Source organism: Phascolarctos cinereus, unplaced genomic scaffold (assembly GCF_003287225.1).
Source record: "Phascolarctos cinereus isolate Bilbo 61053 unplaced genomic scaffold, phaCin_HiC Scaffold_4;HRSCAF=312, whole genome shotgun sequence".
NCBI lineage: Eukaryota > Metazoa > Chordata > Mammalia > Diprotodontia > Phascolarctidae > Phascolarctos > Phascolarctos cinereus.
The window spans coordinates 178,004,013-178,023,962 of NW_027555847.1; the positions used below are offsets into that span (position 1 = coordinate 178,004,013).

General features: G+C 36.7%; 1 protein-coding gene across 1 annotated transcript in view; it reads right to left on the reverse strand.

The window, feature by feature from the left end:
* Nucleotides 1-19,950, reverse strand: part of SMARCA2 (SWI/SNF related BAF chromatin remodeling complex subunit ATPase 2) — a 205,919-nt gene that overhangs the window by 125,511 nt on the left and 60,458 nt on the right. Inside the window, 2 exon segments of the mRNA XM_021001863.2 lie at nt 9-62; nt 17,775-17,945. Of these exon segments, the coding sequence (XP_020857522.1) occupies nt 9-62; nt 17,775-17,945 (225 nt within the window).

A 19,950-nucleotide genomic window follows, 5' to 3' on the forward strand; every position in this document is an offset into this window, starting at 1 on the left:
ATTCTTACCTCCCCATCTGGTCCCAGGCCAGATTCCATTCCCTCAGCATTCTCTTGTTCCTTCTGCAAAAAGTCAATTCAAATGTCATGTTCCAACCAACAACGCAGAGGAGAGATTTGATGATAGCTAATTATTTTTCAGTATTTCATCACTACACATCCCTTAATAAGAGCTTAAGTGTTAAAAGTGAGCCATGCTTTCAAATCTGAACACCAAAGGGGGGAGAACATTAAAGAATATATCAGCAAACCGTACAAAGTCAGACAAAATTAACATGCTAGGAAGAGTCTACTGCGTGTTGATTATATCTACAAATCATTGATCTAGACTATGTGCCTTTCCCAGTGCTTTGCATTTGCTGACTGGTGACAATGGAGGGTATGAGAAGATCCGAACAAATGACTGAAATTTTTAACTTGTGATGTGATGTCATGGGGTCTTTGCTCAGAGCTGTAATTATTAGATCTGTCCCCCCTAACCATCATCATGTCTCAAATCCAATATGGAAGTTTTCCTTATTCCCTAGGTCCTATGGGGCATCAGGCAAAGCACACACTGAACAAACCTGATTTGTTGTAGACTGTGAAATCCAAGAGAATATAAAATGATATTACTTGTTGGAATACCTTCCTTTACTGTGTTGTATGTGCTTTCATTTTTACATAATTCTACCAAAGAAAAGCCTCCAGTGGGATTCTAGGGAGGAAGTAGAACCATGAAAAGCCAAGCTCTTATACTGCTTGAACATTTCTAAAATAATATCACTTCAGATACTACATGCATGTGGAACAAAAAAGGAAAGCTGGCATTTCTGTATCTATGGTAATCTGATCCCTGATAAGCCAAATACAGACTAAACGGTGCTTTCACATATAATCAACTACTCGACAAGTAAGAGTTACTATGTCTTTACCACAGGAAATCAACACTACCGCTAAATAATGAAATGAAAAACCTATCTTCATTTGCTTTATCAGGTTGCTTTTAGTGAGACCTTTCTCTCCTGAGGGCTTTAGCTGATTAAAAATATATACAATGATACAGAAGCAACATTAATTAGCTTGTTTGCTTAAGCAACTCCTTTTGTGATACATTTTTATCTAACAAGAAAATGATTTGTCTCCTGACAAAACATAATTTTGTCTCAGTGGTTAAGGCTTCTCCCCACAGCATACCCTTTTTCCCCTTTATATTATCTCTTGATTCTTTTTATGGGCATATGGTTATCACATGTTGGGATCACATTGATTTACAAATGCCTGAAATGGCTATTTTCAATCTGTAACATCATCTCTCCATACTGTATACAGTTACACAATTTTATATTTACTGAGGAAAGCTATACAAAGTGAAAAATAAAGCAAGAAAAATAATAACCCAAAATAAAAAAAAACACAATGACAATAATATTCCTTTTGATATGATGATCTCCTTGGGCAACCTCCCTAAGGGAAAGAAACTATCTAGCTGGTTTAATTTTTTTTTTATTAATTTGAATTAGTAACAATTAGGTTGTTTACAATATAAAAAAGGTATGGATCAGAAAATGTTGAGCTTTAATAGCAATACTTGTAAACATTATTATTTAGAGAAAAAACTAAATCCAACCTTCTCTCCATTTTACAGGTAAGGAAACTGAAGTCCAAGAAAGGTAAAGTAACTTGCCTACAATCATAGACAGTGAATATGCAGAACTAACTTTCAAACCCTGGTCCTGTATTCCTTCAATTTGAATGCTATGTTATTTCCATTTCACCACATATATGCTTATGATTCCTTTTCTTGCTATATAGGGGATTTTTTTGGCATGTATTTTTAAATAAAGTATATATACACTGAGAAATGTTACCTCTCCTAAGAGGTGTCAAATTATTTTTTCATTCAAGCACACAGAATAACAGGATTTAAGAATCAGAACAGACTACAGAAATCATCCAAACAACAGTGATATCAAACTCAAATAAAACAGGGACCACTCCCTCAAATATAAGCCCATTGGCTGAATATTCACTTAGAAAATCATGAAGCAACATTATCTATATTCTACTATATTTTTATTTATTTTGTTAAATATTTCCCAATTAAATTTCAGTCTAGTCTGGGTCACAGTCAGAAATGTTACGTGTTTGACACCTATGGTTAGTCCAACTTAGTCATCTCCAATTTGCACTCAGAGTTCATGAATTCTCTTTCTGGAGGTGGATATCATTTTGTCATCATGACTCCTATGGAATTATCTTGGGTTATCCTACTGATTCGAGTAGCTAAATAGACATTGCCTTACTCCAAGTGAGAACCTGAAAAGACCTTAGCTTAAAAGGGCCAAGGTCTCCCACTGCATCCCAGGCCATTTCTAGTCATCCTAATCGATATCTGGCCACTGGACCCACATGGCTCTGGAGGAGAAAGTGAGGCTGGTGACTTTGCACAGCCCTCCCTCCCCCAAATCAAAGTCAATTGCAAGTCATGTCATCATCTCTCTGATGCCATGGTCCTCTTCGAGAGTGACAAACCACAACTACAATCATCACAACATTGCTGTGACTGTGCAAAATGATCACTTGGTTCTTCTCACTTTACTTTGCATCAGTTTATATGCCATGGTTTTTTTCCCCCCTAAAATCACTTCCCTCCATCATTTCTTTTAGCACGATAATATTCCATCATAATCATATGACATAACTCGTTCAGCCATTCCCCAATTAAAAAGCATCATTCTGTTTCTAATACTTTGCCACCACAAAGAAAGCTGCCACCAATATTTTCGTACATATAGGTCCTTTTCCTTTTCCTTTGGTCACTTTGGATACAGATCTAGTGATGCTGTCGCTAGGTCATGGGGTATACACAGTTTTTAGTCCTTTGGGTCTAGTTCCAAATTGTTCTCCAGAATGGTTGAAGCAATTCACTACTTCATCAGCAATTCATTAGTGTACCTATTTTTCTCCCTCATCCCCTCCAGCATTTATCATTTCTGATAGGAGTGAGTTATTTTAATTTGCCTTTTTTCCAGTCGATAGTGATTTTGAGATTTATTTTTCATATGTCTATAGATAGTTTTGGTTTCTTCTTCTGAAAACTACCTGTTTATATCTTTCGACCATTTATCAATTGGGGAATGGCTTTTACTTTTATAAATTTTACTTAGTTCTATACTCAGTATATTTTGAGAAATGAGGCCTTAGAGAAACTTGCTGTAATTTTTTTCACATTACTTCATTGTTTATTATATCTTTTAGCAAAATATGTTTTCCTGATCATCTCTTTTAATCAAGTCATTTTTGCTTTTGCTTTGAGATCATGATTGCTACTCCTGTATTTTTTTTTTAGTTCAGCTGAAGCACATTAGGTCCTGCTCCAGTCCTTTATTTTAACTCTCTATGCGTCTTTCTGTTTCAAATGCGTCTCTTGAAAATAACATATTGGATTCTGGCTTCTAAATCATCTTGCTATCTACTTCCATTTCATGGGTGAGCTCATCCCATTCCTGATAACAGTTATGATTACTGTGTGTTTTCCTGTCTCCCATTTTCTTTTTTCTTCTTCTTCTTCTCTCTTTTTATCCTGTCCTTCCTCAAAAATATATTTTGCTTTTAACCACAGCCTCCCTTAATCTACCCTCCCTTTTATCATCCCCTTTCTCTTTCCAGGGGTTAATTGTGGGAATTGAGTGAACCACACTGACTCCATCTTATGACGCAATGCTGGAGCTACCTCAGTTCCCTTTCTATTCAGTCATGGGTCTAGAATAATTTCTGTCTTATCTGAAAACTTTATTCAGTTGTGGGAATTGAGAGAAAACTTACTGCATTGTTTGAACCTAGCCCTCTGTGGCTGGGAAGCTAAACCACCCCTACCTGCTGCTTAGAGATCTTTAACTAAGGACTTATGTGATGCCGACCAGAAACCTAGTCAGATTAAAAGATTGATACAAGGAGTTTTCTCACAATTATACATCTCAAGCAACCAATGTGTCGTTTCTGAAAACTGGCCCCACTGATCAATAAATAATTGTTTCCACATTTCTTTGATTGTTTACAGACAGTTGGATGGGGGTAGAGGGAGTAGGACATTTCTTTTTCTGAATTCAGGGAAGTACACCTGTTTACCTTCACCATAACAAATGGAAAAGTCTCTAATATTTCATTCAATTAGAAATCAGGTTACCTAATGTTGTATTGCTTCCTTTTAATTAATTGGCTTGATGTGATTAATTGATTTTAATGTATAAAAGTCTATCTCCTCCTGTATTCAAGATCAGGCCTAAATTGATGAGGTCTGGTCCCACTTTGTTAGGCAACTGGCACGCATTGCTTAATATATCAACACGCTCAGAAGATCTGACCTTCATTTCCTCAGTCATTTCATCTTTCACATACCATATCATGGGGTCAATAGCTTTTACTTACCCAATTCTAATTTTTAAGGAATCATTTTCTTCAGTGAGATCTTGTACCTCCTTTTCCACTTGACCTCTTCTGCTTTTTAAGTTCTTTCCTTCAGCGAATTTTTGTGCCTCTTTTACCATTAGGCCAACTCTATTTTTAAGGTGCTATTTTCTTTCTCAATTTCTTTCGTTCTTTCTTTCTTTCTTTCTTTCTTTCTTTCTTTCTTTCTTTCTTTCTTTCTTTCTTCTTCTTTTTTGGAGGCAATTGGGGTTAAATGATTTACCTGGGGGTATACAACTAGTAAATGTCTGAGGCCAAATCTGAACTCAGGTCTTCTTGATTCCAGGTCCAGTATTTGTACCACCTAGATGCCCCTATTATTTTCTTTAGCATTTTTTGTGCCTCTTTTACTGTTAATTTTAGGACCTGTTAATTCTCTTTTCATAATTTTCTTGCATAATTCCCATTTCTTTTCCTTATTTTTCTTCCACCACTCTTTCTTTAACTCTTCTAGGAATTCTTGTTGGGGTTGGGTCCAATTAGCATTTTCTTGTAGACTTTGTTTGTAGCTGTTTTCACACTGTTATCTTCTTCTGAGTTTATGTCTTGGTCTTCCCTGCCACCAAAGTAGCTTTTTATGCTTATGTTCTGTTATTGCTATTTGCTTTATTTTTCCACTCAATTTCTTGACTTTGAATTTTATGTTTAAGTTGGGTTTGGTTCACCTAGGGCTACAGAGGCATAGTCCTCAACTTCAGCCTCTTGGGGGGTCTACAAGTTTTCAGTGCTTCCATGGTGGTGTGATGCTGGGACAGGTATGGTTACTGCTCTCCTGGTCTGAACTCTGTTTTTTACCCAGGAAATATCTCTAGTCTACTGCATCCACAAGCACTGGCACTCTCTTTGCCTTGGAACTATAATCTGCTCCCCTGTGACTGACCGCCAGCACTCCTCTCCACCCTGGAACTGAGACTCAGAATCGCATATGGACAACAGAGTTGCCAATCAGTGCCACTTGCACCCAGTGCCAGTAAAGGATCCCCTGTGATCTCTTTCTAACCAGTAGTCTGAGCCCTTTGCTGTCTCTGGGTTGAGGCTCCTGCAGCTGCTGCTGCTACTGTGGTAACTGCTGCTGAAGCCATGTAGGTTAGCTCCAGACAGGCCTCCACCTTGGTGGAGATCCTCACAAACCTTTCCCGTAGACCTCCTAAGTTTTATTAGTCTGCAAAAATGTCCAACCCTGACCTTTTCTTGGCTCTGCCACCCCAAAACCTGATTTAAGGCATTATTTTAAAGTTGCTTGAAGGATAATGTTGGGAGAGTTCAGCTGGGTTGCTTCTAATCCTTTATCTTAGCTCCATTCCTCCCCTCCTTGCCCCCCAACTACTTATCTTATAGATGAGGAAACAGAATGTAGAAAGATGAGGTGATTCACCTAAATGTCTTCTTTAGCAGGCTACACAGTCTGAACTACTTCTAAATTCTAATTAGGACTAGAATCCATATTCTTCCCCTCCCAATCTAGTACTATATTTTACATTTTTTAAAAGATATTTTTAAAATCTCTCATTGATGAAGACTTAATTTTCAATAAAATGTTGTCCAGGAATAATATATAGGAATATAAAAACCTAGCTTCTTTCCCAGTTCTGTTCTTAATTCATATAGACATTAACCCTTCCATGTGCAAATTAATATAAAAATAAACCAGCTTGCAGACAACAGTTGAGACCATTGAAAGGAGGTTGTTTTATAACAACTTTATAAAGCGGTGTTTTTATTACAAATAAGAGTAGTTCAAAACACCATTCCTCCCAATTCACAGGATCATAGCTTTGGAGCTAAAAGGACCTTGTTGGTCATTGAGGCCGACCCCAAGATTTTATAGATGAGTAATCTGAGACCAAAGAGGTTGCCCTGAGACTCACTCAGGGAAACACAGCTAGTACCTGAGGGGGTATTTGAAATCCAGTGTTCTCTCTACTCTGCCATCATGCTGCCCCTTCCCCAGACTTTAAAATGTTAGTTTTCAACATAGTAACTAATGGGTGGCAGTCACTTTTGTAATTTATTGATTTATTGTAATTGTAATATTGTATTTTATTGATTCTTTATAGTGTTTTCAGTTGTGACTGTCTTCAGATTTAAGCCTAGGGTTAAAATGAATAGGTGAGAATACAATAAAGACATATCTCTTGATCTGACCTACAGGTACATAACACTCTTAAACTATCTACTTTATCTAAAAACAGAATAAAATAAAAAACTCACACTACTACAAGCTATTAGTGACGTCTCCCTATTTAGAACAGAGGCATTAAATTAAAATTTTTTGGTCTATCAATATTGGAAAACTCAGTGGAGTATGCTTCAATATGTCATTCATGTATGAGTTAAAATACATCATTAGTAGGAGAAGTTCAGTAATTCCCTTCTTTCTCAAATACACATTAAAAAAAAAGGCAAATTTGCCTAACAAAGACATCCGAGAAAGAGAAGAGCAACCTAAATTTCATTTGTCTAACATGTAATCAATTCAAAGAAGATTGGCATATAAACTTGAACTGGCATAAAGTAATAGGGCCACAGAGAATGTTCTCCATGATACCTCTATCCTTCAATTTCTATTACTATCCTAGATTTACACTACAATTCAGTGGGAGCAATGTATCGGTGAAAGATCACTTTATCATAAAGATAAAAGCCTGAAGTAAAGAAATCCACTTGGGTTAGATCCAAGACAGACTCACACCAGACTAAATTCCACTTTAGTGCAAAGTTCTCCTAGATCTATAATTCATAAGGCATTTTAACTCAAAGGCCTCAGCTATGACTGTGATTAATTCTCAGTTCATTTCACTGAGACATACCCATTTAACCCTACTTTAGAGATGAAAAAACCAAGAGGAACACCTAATGGAGACAGATTATATAATATATGTGTGTATGTATGTATATATATATATGTATGTATGTATGTGTAGATGTGTATTAGCAGTAGTCCTGCATAGCTAATCAAACAGGCTTGATTAAACTGAAAAGAGAGGGAAATCCAAGCTCTTTACCACACAGAGTAGCAGCTTTGATTTAGGAAGAATACTAGAGACACCCAATCACTCTCAGGAAGGAAAATTCAAGAAAGGAGTCAGTAACAAAATACATGACTTCTGATTTCTATACCTAAATGCATAAAGTATGGATAACAACCAAGGCAAATTGGAGATTTTAATTCAGGGAGAAAAATTTGAGAAATAGCTAACATATCGGATGACTGAGCCATGATCCAAAAATGTCTTGACAATTTAGAGCAATATATTGTATCTAATAACATGAATCTTTTTTAATTTTTCAAAAAAAATTTGGCCCAGATCTGTGATTTCATTGTTTTAGGGATTCCCCAGTGAAGAAAGCACCTTTATTGATGTTGACTGACCATTATTCAGAAACTTATAGTGTTAGATGGTTGCTTAGGTCATGAAGAGGTTAAGTGATTTACCCAGGGTCATACAGTCAGTATGCGGCAGAAGCAAGACTTGAATCCAACTCTATCTACTATACCAGGCTGCCTCATAAGATGAAATTTAATAAAGAGAAATATTACATCTTATACTTTGGTTTAAAAAAATCTAACACACAAGTACAATATAGGAGAGGTCTGGATCTGGGAGTTCTAGTGGACTATAAGCATGATTTGAAGTAATAGTATGACCCTATGACTGAAAAAACTAATTCAGTATTGGGCTACCTAGTGTCCAAAACATGGGAGCTGAGGGTTTCTCTGTATTATGTCCTCATCATGCCCCATTTGTTACATTGTTCTCTATTATGAGTGCCATACTTTAGGAAGAGTATTGACATAATAAACAGGTTGGTGAGGAGACCAGTAACCATGCAATATAACAAATGGTTGAAGAAACTGGGTAGGTTTAGCTCAGAGAAGACAACGCTTCGGGGGAACCTGCTATCTATCCTCAGTTATCTGAAGGGCTATCAAGTGCAAGAAGGATTAGCCTTATTCCATTTGGCCTCAGAGGACCAAACAAAAAGGAGAAAACTGGCAGAAGTGGCAGAGTGGCTGATTTACACTCAATGAAAGGAAAAATTGGCATGACATGGCAGTACTCCAAAAGTAAAGGCTGGATGAGCTTTGGTTAGGAATATGGTAAACAATCCTCTTGGTCAGCCTCATATGAGCCAAGGTTACTGCTACGGTCCCTTTAAATTTGGAGGTTCTATAACTCTACGATGATGTGAAAGTGCAAAGATAAGAAACAAACAACTGATTTGTAATGCCCAAACTGAAATGCCTGTGGATACAAATTAAAAAATCTTACACCTACAGGACCCCGGTCAGCATCAATAATTGATACCCTTTTAGGAATGGCAAGAGCAGAGCTCAATTAAGTGTGGGAAGTCACTTCTCTTTGACAAAAGACATACAGCACATCAAGCCATGAGCCATGAAGCTTTGGGACAAGAGGAGTTTTCTAAGTCTAGAGATTCTCCATGGCGTGGGTTTTGAAGAAAGGGGATCCAGATCCATTTTGTAGGACAGACAGCAAGTTATTTGATAGAAAGCACTTTATTTACAAACTGAGTCCTTCTGGCCTATAACGTAACGACAACCCAAGTGCAGGTGGATGCTACTGTCATCTGCAAGTGTTCTAGCATCTACAAACACTCATTTTAATTCAATAAAGACCTTGGATAATTTGTATTATTTTATAATATATTATAAAATTATTGATTTATAATATATTAATATAACAATATATAATAATATATTAATATATTGTTTTTATATAAGGCATAATGCCTTAAGTAGAACTGTAAACACCAAACAGGGTGACATAAGGCAATCAGAAATGCACAGGAATTGTCAATCAAATAACAGGGATTTGAAACTTATCGATCTAGTGAAACAAGAGTATGATTCAAATACATGTTAGGCTGTTGTTTTCTTTTTTTTCTCCATTGAAGTGACTGAATAAATCAATCAGCTGTTTTGGCATTACAAAGACATAACCTTACCTGGCTAAACTAAAAGGCTACATTCTGTTAGACAATTAGAGGTCCTTTTTTTTGTTTGTTTTTCTTATGGTATATTTTCACATGAAACGACAATTATCTGAGGGCTGAGGAAATCTTAATGGGAAAGGAATTGAAGCAATTAATTGGAAGAGAATAAAATAGAAAACAAAGGTCTTAACAAAATTACAATTCTGTATATTAATTTTACTAATTGTTCTATTAACCACTTAGTAAAGAAAGTATTCTTGCTTTACATATTTAAAAGAAAAATAAAACAGTATTCTGTCATCACCTTTTAAAATACTTTTTACCAGGAAAGTCCTTCCCAAAAAGCACAGCATCCTCCGCATATTTGCAGACCCATTTAATGACAAGTAAGTCAATAGAAAAATAAATAAATAAATAAACATTTTAGAAGAAAAATATAAACATTGAAAAGGGGGTCCACGGACTTTGGGAAATGTGTCTCTCTTATTAGCATGTCTCCAAATACATATCACAACTAACTAATCAGAGTGTAGATTTTCCCAACATACTTTCCACAGAAAGTAGAGTGAGGATTTAAATATGAAATTTCAGTCCACTGTAAAACAGTTCCAGAAAATTAACAGCTGGAATGGCTCAACTTTAAGGTCACAGACACACGTGGCCTGGGCTCCTAAGTGTAGCTAAGAAAAAGGGCATGTTTAGGCATTGGCACAAACTTGTGGCTATCTCTATGTTGCTGCCTTGCTAACACTAGGTAAGACTATCACTAGGTAAAGTGAGAGGCTGAATAATTAGAAATTCTCCTACCAGGAGACAAAAAACACAGCTTAATCATTTTCTTCTTCTATTTCCCCCAAGCACCAAAAGGAGCTCCCAATTGTCCTAAAAGGTATTCTACTTATTGACAATGGGTAATTGATCAACCAGAGAAAATGATGAAATTTCATGCAAAGTAGAAATACTCAAAAATGAATAAAACTCTTTTAAAATTAAAAAAACCAACATTATCATTCCACACTCACACCATGAGACTCCATGACAAGAAGCAGATCTTGAAATACCTAACAATATAATAACAAATTGACATGATTTGTTTTGCTTATGCTTTTACAGATTTAAGGGATTTCACGCTAACACAATTAGGATTGTCGTTCAATTTGCTATATTAGCATGTTAAATCCCATTTGTTACATACCCTTGTGGTCTTATCTAGGTTGCAATTAGTAGTAAAGCTGCAGATCTTAGATTTCAGCCGTGCCAGAGGATAGCTTTCTCATGGGGCAATAATGCCAAAATGGTATAATACCACATTCATCACATAACGCTAAAGAGATTTGTTCCCATCTCTAGATTCTTAGCAATGCTTTAAAATTGCTTTTTTCCCATTGCATATTTTTAAATAGCTCAATGCAGTTTATTTCACTTCCTTTCACTTTAAGATCCATGGTTGTAGAAAATAACTTTCTGAAAAGATATTTCATAGGAAAAGCTTTAAGAGTGAGTAGATCATGATAGGTTAGCTATATGAAAGAGAGATGCAGTCGAATATGCCACCCAGTCAGTAAACGAGACAAAATGATCTTTTTTGAAACCCTGGAAAAATGTGCTATTTACATAAGTTTAAGCCAGAGATTTTAACAGGGGGTGTTTCTACATCACTATGTGAATACTAATATTCTTGAGAAAGAGAGAGAGAGAGAGAGAGAGAGAGAGAGAGAGAGCGCGCTAAACACTGCTATTAGCTAACTGGCTGAAACAATCTGTTTCTAAATTACTTTGTTCTAAGTGTTCTAGTCTGTGGGAAAAAAATCCAGACAGGTGCAATTTAATATTTAATACTGTGGGAAAACTCTGAAAAAGGACAGCCTAGATTTGTTTTTACCTTGTACACAACAGTACACAATATTGTTCCTACCAAAGGGAAATTAGCAGAGTCAGCTTTCAATGATTCATACTAAGAGGGGGGAATAGGACCATGAATAAGAAAAATGGCAGACATTTTCCAAATCACTTATACTAAGTTTTCAATTCCACCAGTATTTATTGCATGCCTACTACGCATCAAGCACCAAAACAAAACAAACAAAAAAAACCCAACCCAGTCCTTGCCATTAAGGAGCTTAATATTGCACTGGAGGAAAGCAATATGTATGTGGCAAAGTCAATATAAAACTTTTCAGTTCAGTTGTTTTTCAGTCATGTCTAACTCTTTGTGAACCTGTTTGGGATTTTCTTGGAAAAGTAATGGAGTGGTTTTCCATTTCCTTCTCCAGCTCATTTTACAAAAGAGAAAACTGAGGCCAATAGGATTAACTGATTTGCCCAGGATCATACAGCTAGTAAGCGTCCAAGGCCAGATTTGAACTCAAGAGGACGAGTCTTCGTGATTCCAGGACAGGCACTCTATCCACCACACCACCTAGAGGCCATATTATGAAACTTACACAGAATAAATACAAAGTGATTTCACGGGAGAAAGAATACTAACTCCTTGGAGGATTCTGTGTATTTCTAATGTTCATTAAGGGTGATGTCTGATATCAAAACAAAGAGGTGGGAGGCAGAGCCAAGATGGTGGAGAAAAGGCAGCAACTTGCTTGAGCTCTCCCTAAAACCCCTCCAAACACCTTGAAATAATGCCATAAAACAATTTCCAGAGCAGCAGAACCCACAAAAGAACAAAGTAAAATAATTTTCCAGCCAAAAACAACTTAGAAGGTCAGTAGGAAAGATCTGTCACATCTGAGTGAGAATGGAGCACTGTCCAGCGCAGAACTAGTTGCAGCAAACCAGGAGTAGGCCTTGAGTGCCACTGAGTCAGCAGCAGCAGTAGCTGCTTCCAGAGCTCTCAGCCCACAGGTGGTAAAGAGGTCAAGCAACTGGTCAGAAGAAGAGTACAGGGGTCTTTTTGGAGCCCTGAGGCAGGACTCTGTTGCTTTGCCCATGCTCAGATCTGGGTCCCAATATTGGGTGGCAGTCCCAGGGCAAGGAAGAGACTAGCACAGGGGAGTTTGCAACCACAGTTCCTCCTCACAGTTTCAGGGCAGAAAAGAGTGCTTGTGGTCACACGCAAACCAGAGCAGAGGCCAGGAGAGTAGTAAACACGCCTTTCCTTAGAACATACCACCTTGGAAGAACTGAAAACTTACAGGTCCTTAGAAGTATCTCTGAAAACAGCTGCACAAAACCCCTGAAACTTGGGACAGCGCACCCTCCACCCTGAGAGCGAAGCCCTACTTTAACAAAGAGTAAAAAGTCAAGTAATAGGCTGGGGAAATGATCAAACAGAAGAAAAACTCTGACCATGGAAAGTTACTATGGGGACAAGGAAGATCAAAACCCATACTCAGAAGATAACAAAGTCAAAGCTCCTATATCCAAAGAAAAAATATGAATTGGTCTTGGGCCATGGAAGAGCCCCCCCAAAAATTTGAAAATCAAGAAAGAGTTGAAGAAAAATTGGGAAGAGAAATGAGAGTGATGCAAGAAAATCACACAAAAAAGTCAACAACTTGGTAAGAGACACAAAAATACTGAAGTATAAAATAACACCTTAAAAAAACCAGATTAAGCCAAACAGTAAAAGACGTCCAAAAAGCCAATGAGGGGAAGAATGTCTTAAAAAGCAGAATTGGCCAAATGGAAAAGGAGGTCCAAAAGCTCACTGAAGAAAATAATTCCTTAAAAATTGGAATGGAGCAAATGGAAGCTAATGATTCTATGAAAATCAAGAAACAATGAAACAAAACCAAAAGAATGAAAAAATAGAAGACTGTGAAATATCTCATTGGAAAAAACAACTGACCTGGGAAATAGACACAGGAGAGATAATTTTAAAATTATTGGACTACCTGAAAGCCATAATCAAAAAAAGAGCCTAGACATCATCTTTCAAGATATTATCAAGGAAAACTGACCTGATATTCTCGAGCCAGAGGGTAAAATAGAAATTGAAAGAATCCATTGATCACTCCTGAAAGAGATCCCCAAATGAAAGCTCCTCGGAATATTATGGCCAAATTCCACAGCTCCCAGGTCAAGGAGAAAATATTGCAAGCAGCCAGAAAGAAACAATTTAAGCATCATGGAGCTACAGTCAGGATAACACAAGATTTAGCAGCTTCTACATTAAAGGATTGGAGGGCTTAGAATGTGATATTCCAGAAGGCAAGGAGCTAGGATTACGACCAAGAATCACCTACCTACCCTGCAAAAATAAGTATAATCCTTCAGGGGGAAAATGGACATTCAAAGAAATATAGGACTTTCATCATTCTTGATGAAAAGGCCAGAGCTCAATAGAAAATCTGACTTTCAGATAGAAGATTCAAGAGAAGCATAAAGAGGTAAACAGGATAGGTAAATCATAAGGGACTTAACAAGGTTAAACTGTCTACATTCTCACAAGGAAAGATGATACTTGTACCTCATAAGAACTTTCTCATTATTAGGGCAGTTAGGAGTATATCTATATACAGAGGGCACAGGCATGAGATGAATATGAAAGGATGGTATCTAAAAAAAGGAGTGAGAAAAGAATGTCCTGGGAGAAAGGGAAAAGGAGGGGTAGAATGAAGTAAATTATCTCACAATGTCCGGCCCATAACAGGTACTTAGTAAATACTGATTGATTTGACTTTAACTAATAGCCCTTCATACCTCTCCTGTACACTATCACGCGCTAATCTGATTTTTGTTTTTGTGCCTCTCTACTCCTTTATTAGGTAAAATACTTGAAGGCGGTACTTACGTCTTCTTTGTCTTTTTGCCACCCTCCAACTAATATAGAAGTTGTCACAACACAGTTGCTTAGTAAGTGTGTGTGGATCTGAATTTAATCTAGAGTCTTACTACTGAGGGACAACTTGAAATGTCATAGAACAACTTGCAACTAGGGTTTTACCCATAGATGCCAAAATTTAGAGGTCACTTAGAACACTTGCATGCCTTTAGCAGGTGGAAAATATGAATTTAGTACCTGTTTAGCAAGAACAACTACTGACAAAAGGAACTACTAAATGACATGATTTCTTCCTGTAAGCACTCCAGGTGAGCTCCTCTTGGCTCTTTTCTGGGGGCAATCCTGCAGTCTCTGTCCACAGGGCCAGTGCCCTTGATGTCTTATTCTCCCCACTCAGGATGGCATCTTGGGGTCCTCTATGGGGCCTTGGGTTCTGAGATCCCAAGGAATACTCCCCACAAATGAATTTGTCTTTAAAAAGCTGGAGGGGGGGGCAGCTTTCACACTGCGGCCACAGATACCCAAACTGGGATGTCAGGCATGGTGCTAATTACTGGGGATATAAAGAAAGGCAAAAAAATAGTCCCTTCCTTGATAAGCTTACATTCTAAAGGAGGAAAATGTAAATAACTAGGTACATGTAAGAAGATGGAAGTAATCTCAAAGAGGAAGGCATCAGCATATTGAGAACAAGTACACAAGGATTTCTAAGATGTCAACAAAGCAAGTAGGTATCATTATTAAATTTGAAGGGAATTAATTAATCATATCACAACCATTTATGAAGTGCCTACAGAGTGCCAAGCACTGTGCTAGGCACTAGGGATATAAAGATAGAAACAAAACTTCCCTTAAGAAGTTTATATTCTATCAGAAAGTCTGTCATTTGGCTCAAGTACCCCTCGGACAATGGAGATTCTTAGTAAAAATCATGTATTAGCTTCACTGTCCTATACCTACATGGATTTCCAAATGCAAGCACACGTAGTTTCATGAAGCCTTATTTTGCCTGTGCCACGCCCTGGTGTCAGGACACTCACACTAAAAGGTAGTTATCATCCAAATGCCAGAAATAATCAGCCCAGGGTCATTTATCTCAGACACACAGATGCACAGTAACATAGGCTAAGATCTCTAAGGTTTCTTATAGTTCTAAAAATATTTAACAACTAATTTAAAAACTTCTAATTTTCATTTTTTAAAAGTCCTTAGCTTTAATTGCAAAAAAAAAATTGGTGAAGTGAAAAATACTGCATTTTGTAGTGCTCACCTAAGGACTATGATGAATTTTTATCTTCATTTGCATATATGTTCTTTACTAAACTTGAATGTGTATTTCATACCAGCCAGAATTTAAGGCCTAGATTTCTCCAAGTTCTGCTACAGTATACTGAAAGGAAAATGAAGTATTCCCTGTCAACTAAATGTTAATCTCAAGACATGAGTCTTCACTTGTTCATGTTCATTATAAAGTATTTCATCTCATACTTTAAAATAACAGATAAAATAGAAGAATCATACAGCCCATTCCCTCAGAACAGGAATATAACAATTCAAGGATCTTGAAATAAATTATTTCTCAATAATAACTTTGTTCAATGTTTTGACAGAAAGATCAAATAATCAAATACTACAAATATCTAATCTCTATCTGTCCTGACATGAATATTGGTCTTGGTGTCCAACCATAAAATTCAATTCTATTCAACAAACATTCATTTAAGTCTATACTATATGTAAGATGTAAGCACTGGGAGAGTATGAAGATACTTATGACACAAACATTGAGCTCAAGGAGCTTATGCTCTAATAAGGGAGAAATGACATCTACCCAAATAAACGATACATGGTAAAATGTGATAGGTGCAAATGAAAGTTCATTTAAAATACTATGATAAATGTGATCAGGGAATGACACTCTCATATGAGGGAAAGGTTAGGGAAGTAACCCTATTTGGGATCGTAAAGAGAGGGACTTCATTTTTTAAAAATTATTTACTTATTCATTCATTCATTTATTTATGGAATAAAACAAGCAATTCCATAACATAGTATAATAATAATTAAAAAAAAGATTTCCTTAAAGGGATTTCAGTAGATGGAGATGGAAGGAAAAATCCATTCTGGGTGAGGGGGTAGCATGAACAAAGGCAGAGAGATGGGAGAGAGTGAGTGAATAGAGAGCAGACAATAGTTGGGCTGGATATCAGAAAACCCGAAGGGAAACTGTATGAGATGAGACTGGAGACAAACTATAGAAGGACTTGAATGCCAGGATCAGGAGTGTATATTTTATTTAATAATGAAAGAGGAACTACTGAGGGTCTTCACAAAGGAAAGTGACAGATCAGAAAAGTACATGAGGAATTTTTACTAAAAGAGTGCTGTAAGGCAGGACTAGAGTCAGGAAGACTAATCAGGAGGCCATCACAACGATCTAGTCAAATGGCAATGAGGACTTAAAACCAATGGTTGCAGTGGGAGTGGAAAAGATGAGCAGATTCAAGACATAGAATGAATATGACTTGGCAACTGGTTAGATTCAAAGGAAAGGGAAGAATCAAAGATAATCCCAAGCTTACATACTTGGAGTACCAGAAAGATGATGTTGACATCAACGAAATAAAAGAGAGAAATAGAAACGTCAGGAGAAGGGATAGGTTTAGGGTGGAAATTGAGGATTTCATTTTGGACATAATGAATGATTAGGAAGTACTAGTCAGGTAATTCCCATGGAAATATTCAGCAGGCAGTGAAGGGGCAAAAAAAATCCTTTTTTTGCCCAATCATCTTTAGAGTATCAGGGTAATAAGAATATACTTTCACATAATAATCTATTGAGTATTTTTTATTTTGTTGCTATTGGCATCTTCTAACACTGCCCTACAACCTGGAGTTGTAGCAAGAGAACAAAGTTGCAAAAGCTAGTGAATCTTTATCTGTTGTAAAAGAGAATACTTATTTGTTTGGGGCTCTGCCAAATAAAATCTGGTTCCAGAACCTGATTCAAAAGTATTGTACCCAGTTTGCCTTCAACTCACTTTCCCATCTTGTTTCCTAATTCAAAGTATTTCATCACTAAATTGGCATAAAGCTATCTTTTTGGTTTCTTTTCAACCTCTTTTATGTTGACCTAATTCCCTACATGCTATGCTTCCCATTTCATTGACTCATTCATTGTAAGAGCACTTAGCCAGGTATCGGGAAAGATGCAGCATCTATGTAACATGGGATCACTGCCTTCCTCGAGGTCACAGCCTAATCGAGGGACAAGACACCAATATGGATAATTCTATTACAAAGTACACATACTAAGTACATTCTGGAAGGGTAGGACAAAGTACTACGTGATTTCTACCCAATCATTTATTTTATACACTGGAAATGTGTGCTGGATTTTTACAGTATGATACATCAGCTCTTTCCCATTCCTCCCCGACCTAGGGCAATACTTTGTCTGATGTCCAAACAACACAGTCAGGATATAGATTATATCTACAAAGACCTTATAAAATAAATATGGTACATAGTTGTGTGTAGTATATTCTAAAAAGTTTATGTATGTCTCAAAACTAATTAATGTTAATAAATGCTATAGCTCATTAGTATCTCCTTTTATGACTCACCTTCTTCCTCCGCCTTTTCTTTTTCTTTTCTTTGGCAGCTTGTGCTTGTTTGTGCTCCCATACCAGGTTAGTCAGGTTGGCCACGTACTCGTCAGTCTGCTGTAAAAGGTAAGCTAAGCGCCTATCTTTCTTCTGATCGATCAGTTTTCGGTAGCCTTCTTCATCTTCAGCCTTTCAGGGTAATAAAAATGTCCTTTATGTAGAACATTACAGAAAACTCTACTTTCTGGTGTCGAGTTGCTCTTACAAAGACACAGAAGTTATTGAAGCCTGGAACTATGTAAACATACACTTGGAATAGATTGGACAAAACCAGAAAGGTTATCTAGTAAGAGGTCCCTAATGTGACAGAGAAGGAAGTTGAAAACCTGACTTTCTAAAGGTCAAATGCCTAGTAAAGCAGCAGAACTAGAGCTATGTCTTTGACTCACAATCTAAGGCTCTTTCTAGTTGTCAGGCCACAGGACTATAACAATATAACATGAAGAAATAATATGTAAATTACATGTTTATACATAGAAATAATATACAAACTTATAGATATGTTAACTGTATAAAGTTATTTAAGAAAACTGTCAATTCATTTTTTTTTGCTACATAAGCCTACAAAACTTAATCTCATTAACAAAATAAAGTTATTTGTGAACAGTGCATTTAAACTCTTTTGGGCAATCAAGTTTTCTGGACAACAGAAAACTTGGTGGTTTGGAAACTCTCATTGTCTGGCTTCTGGAAATGTGTGAATTTTGCTCACTCTAAGTATTTATATTTCACCTATGTACCTAAAAAATAATTTGTCAGTAAACAACAACAACAACAACAAAAGTTGTTGCAAAAGTTTCAGCTGTTGGAACTGTTCCTCCTTTTTCAACCCCAAAATTTGTTTACTGAAACTGACTCGAATTATCAATTCACTACCTAGAAAAAATGGCATGTTGGCATTGGCATGACTACCTGATAATGAACCTCACTTCATTAATAATATACTTACAAGAATAACCACTGATCAAATATCTGAACCATAAAGTCCAGGACAGTTCAAGATTGGGCATTATTTTCAAAGAGTTTGGGACTACTTATTTATCTAATAGTCATCAAAATAATATTTATTAGGCTTTCTTATCACTTCCTTCCTTACATTGCCTCTCAACTTATAAAAAGGCAGGGTTTTAAATGAAAACACCCCAGGCAAGTCAAGACAAAGAGGAAGCTCCAGACTAGAAGTGAGATCTATTGTGGAGCAACCTTAAGATGGTAAAGCTTGGAGTATATCTCCCTGTTGTTCACCAATGCAAAAGCAGTATCATTATTCACTATAAAATGTTACCTGCCCTGAGTGAATGTGAATTGAAAATGGAGGCATGGTAATGTAATTACTTTTGCTTATGCTTGATCTAATTAAAAAACAAAAGGCAAAAGAACCACAAAATTGAAGGCTTTTTTTTTTTGCTATTAATTATACAATTATTTTAATTCATTTGCAATTGCCTAATCATTAGTGTCTATGCAATTGATTACTAAAGGAGCAAAAAATAATTGAATTAAATTAAAACTCAGGAAAAAAACACAGTAGTTTACAGTATTAGCCACTATGAAATGGGATATATTTGCTATGGACTGTTCAAGATCATGATTAGAACTGGAAGTGCCCCACCATGACTTAGGATATGTGACATTTTCTTACTCTAATGACAAAAGAAGATGAGTAAAGCCAGAAACAGAAACCCTATCCCTTAGAATGTTCTGGGCTTTTCATGAATGACTGAATGTCTTCTTCTATGCAGTCATTACTCCCTAGAAAGTTCTTTGGATCTTCTATCATTGTGTCTTATACACACCCACACACCTCACTACCCCCACCCCCATTTGTGCTGTGAGGTATGTATTGTTTTAAAATCCAAGTTGTGATCTAAAATTGATTACACAAAAGACAAACATATAGCAACTCATAACGATGAACACATCTTGTCTCTTTGAAATGAAATGTCTGCCAACAAATGAGAGGCAGTGTAATACACTGGAATAGATGGTCTATATCAGAGGGCCCATCCCAACTCTGCTACCTTACCACCCGGGACCAGTCACTTAACTTATCTGTCCTCAGTTTCCTCATCTATCAAAGGAGTTGTGCGGGAGATAGACATGATGACAACAACAATAATAGCCATATAGCACT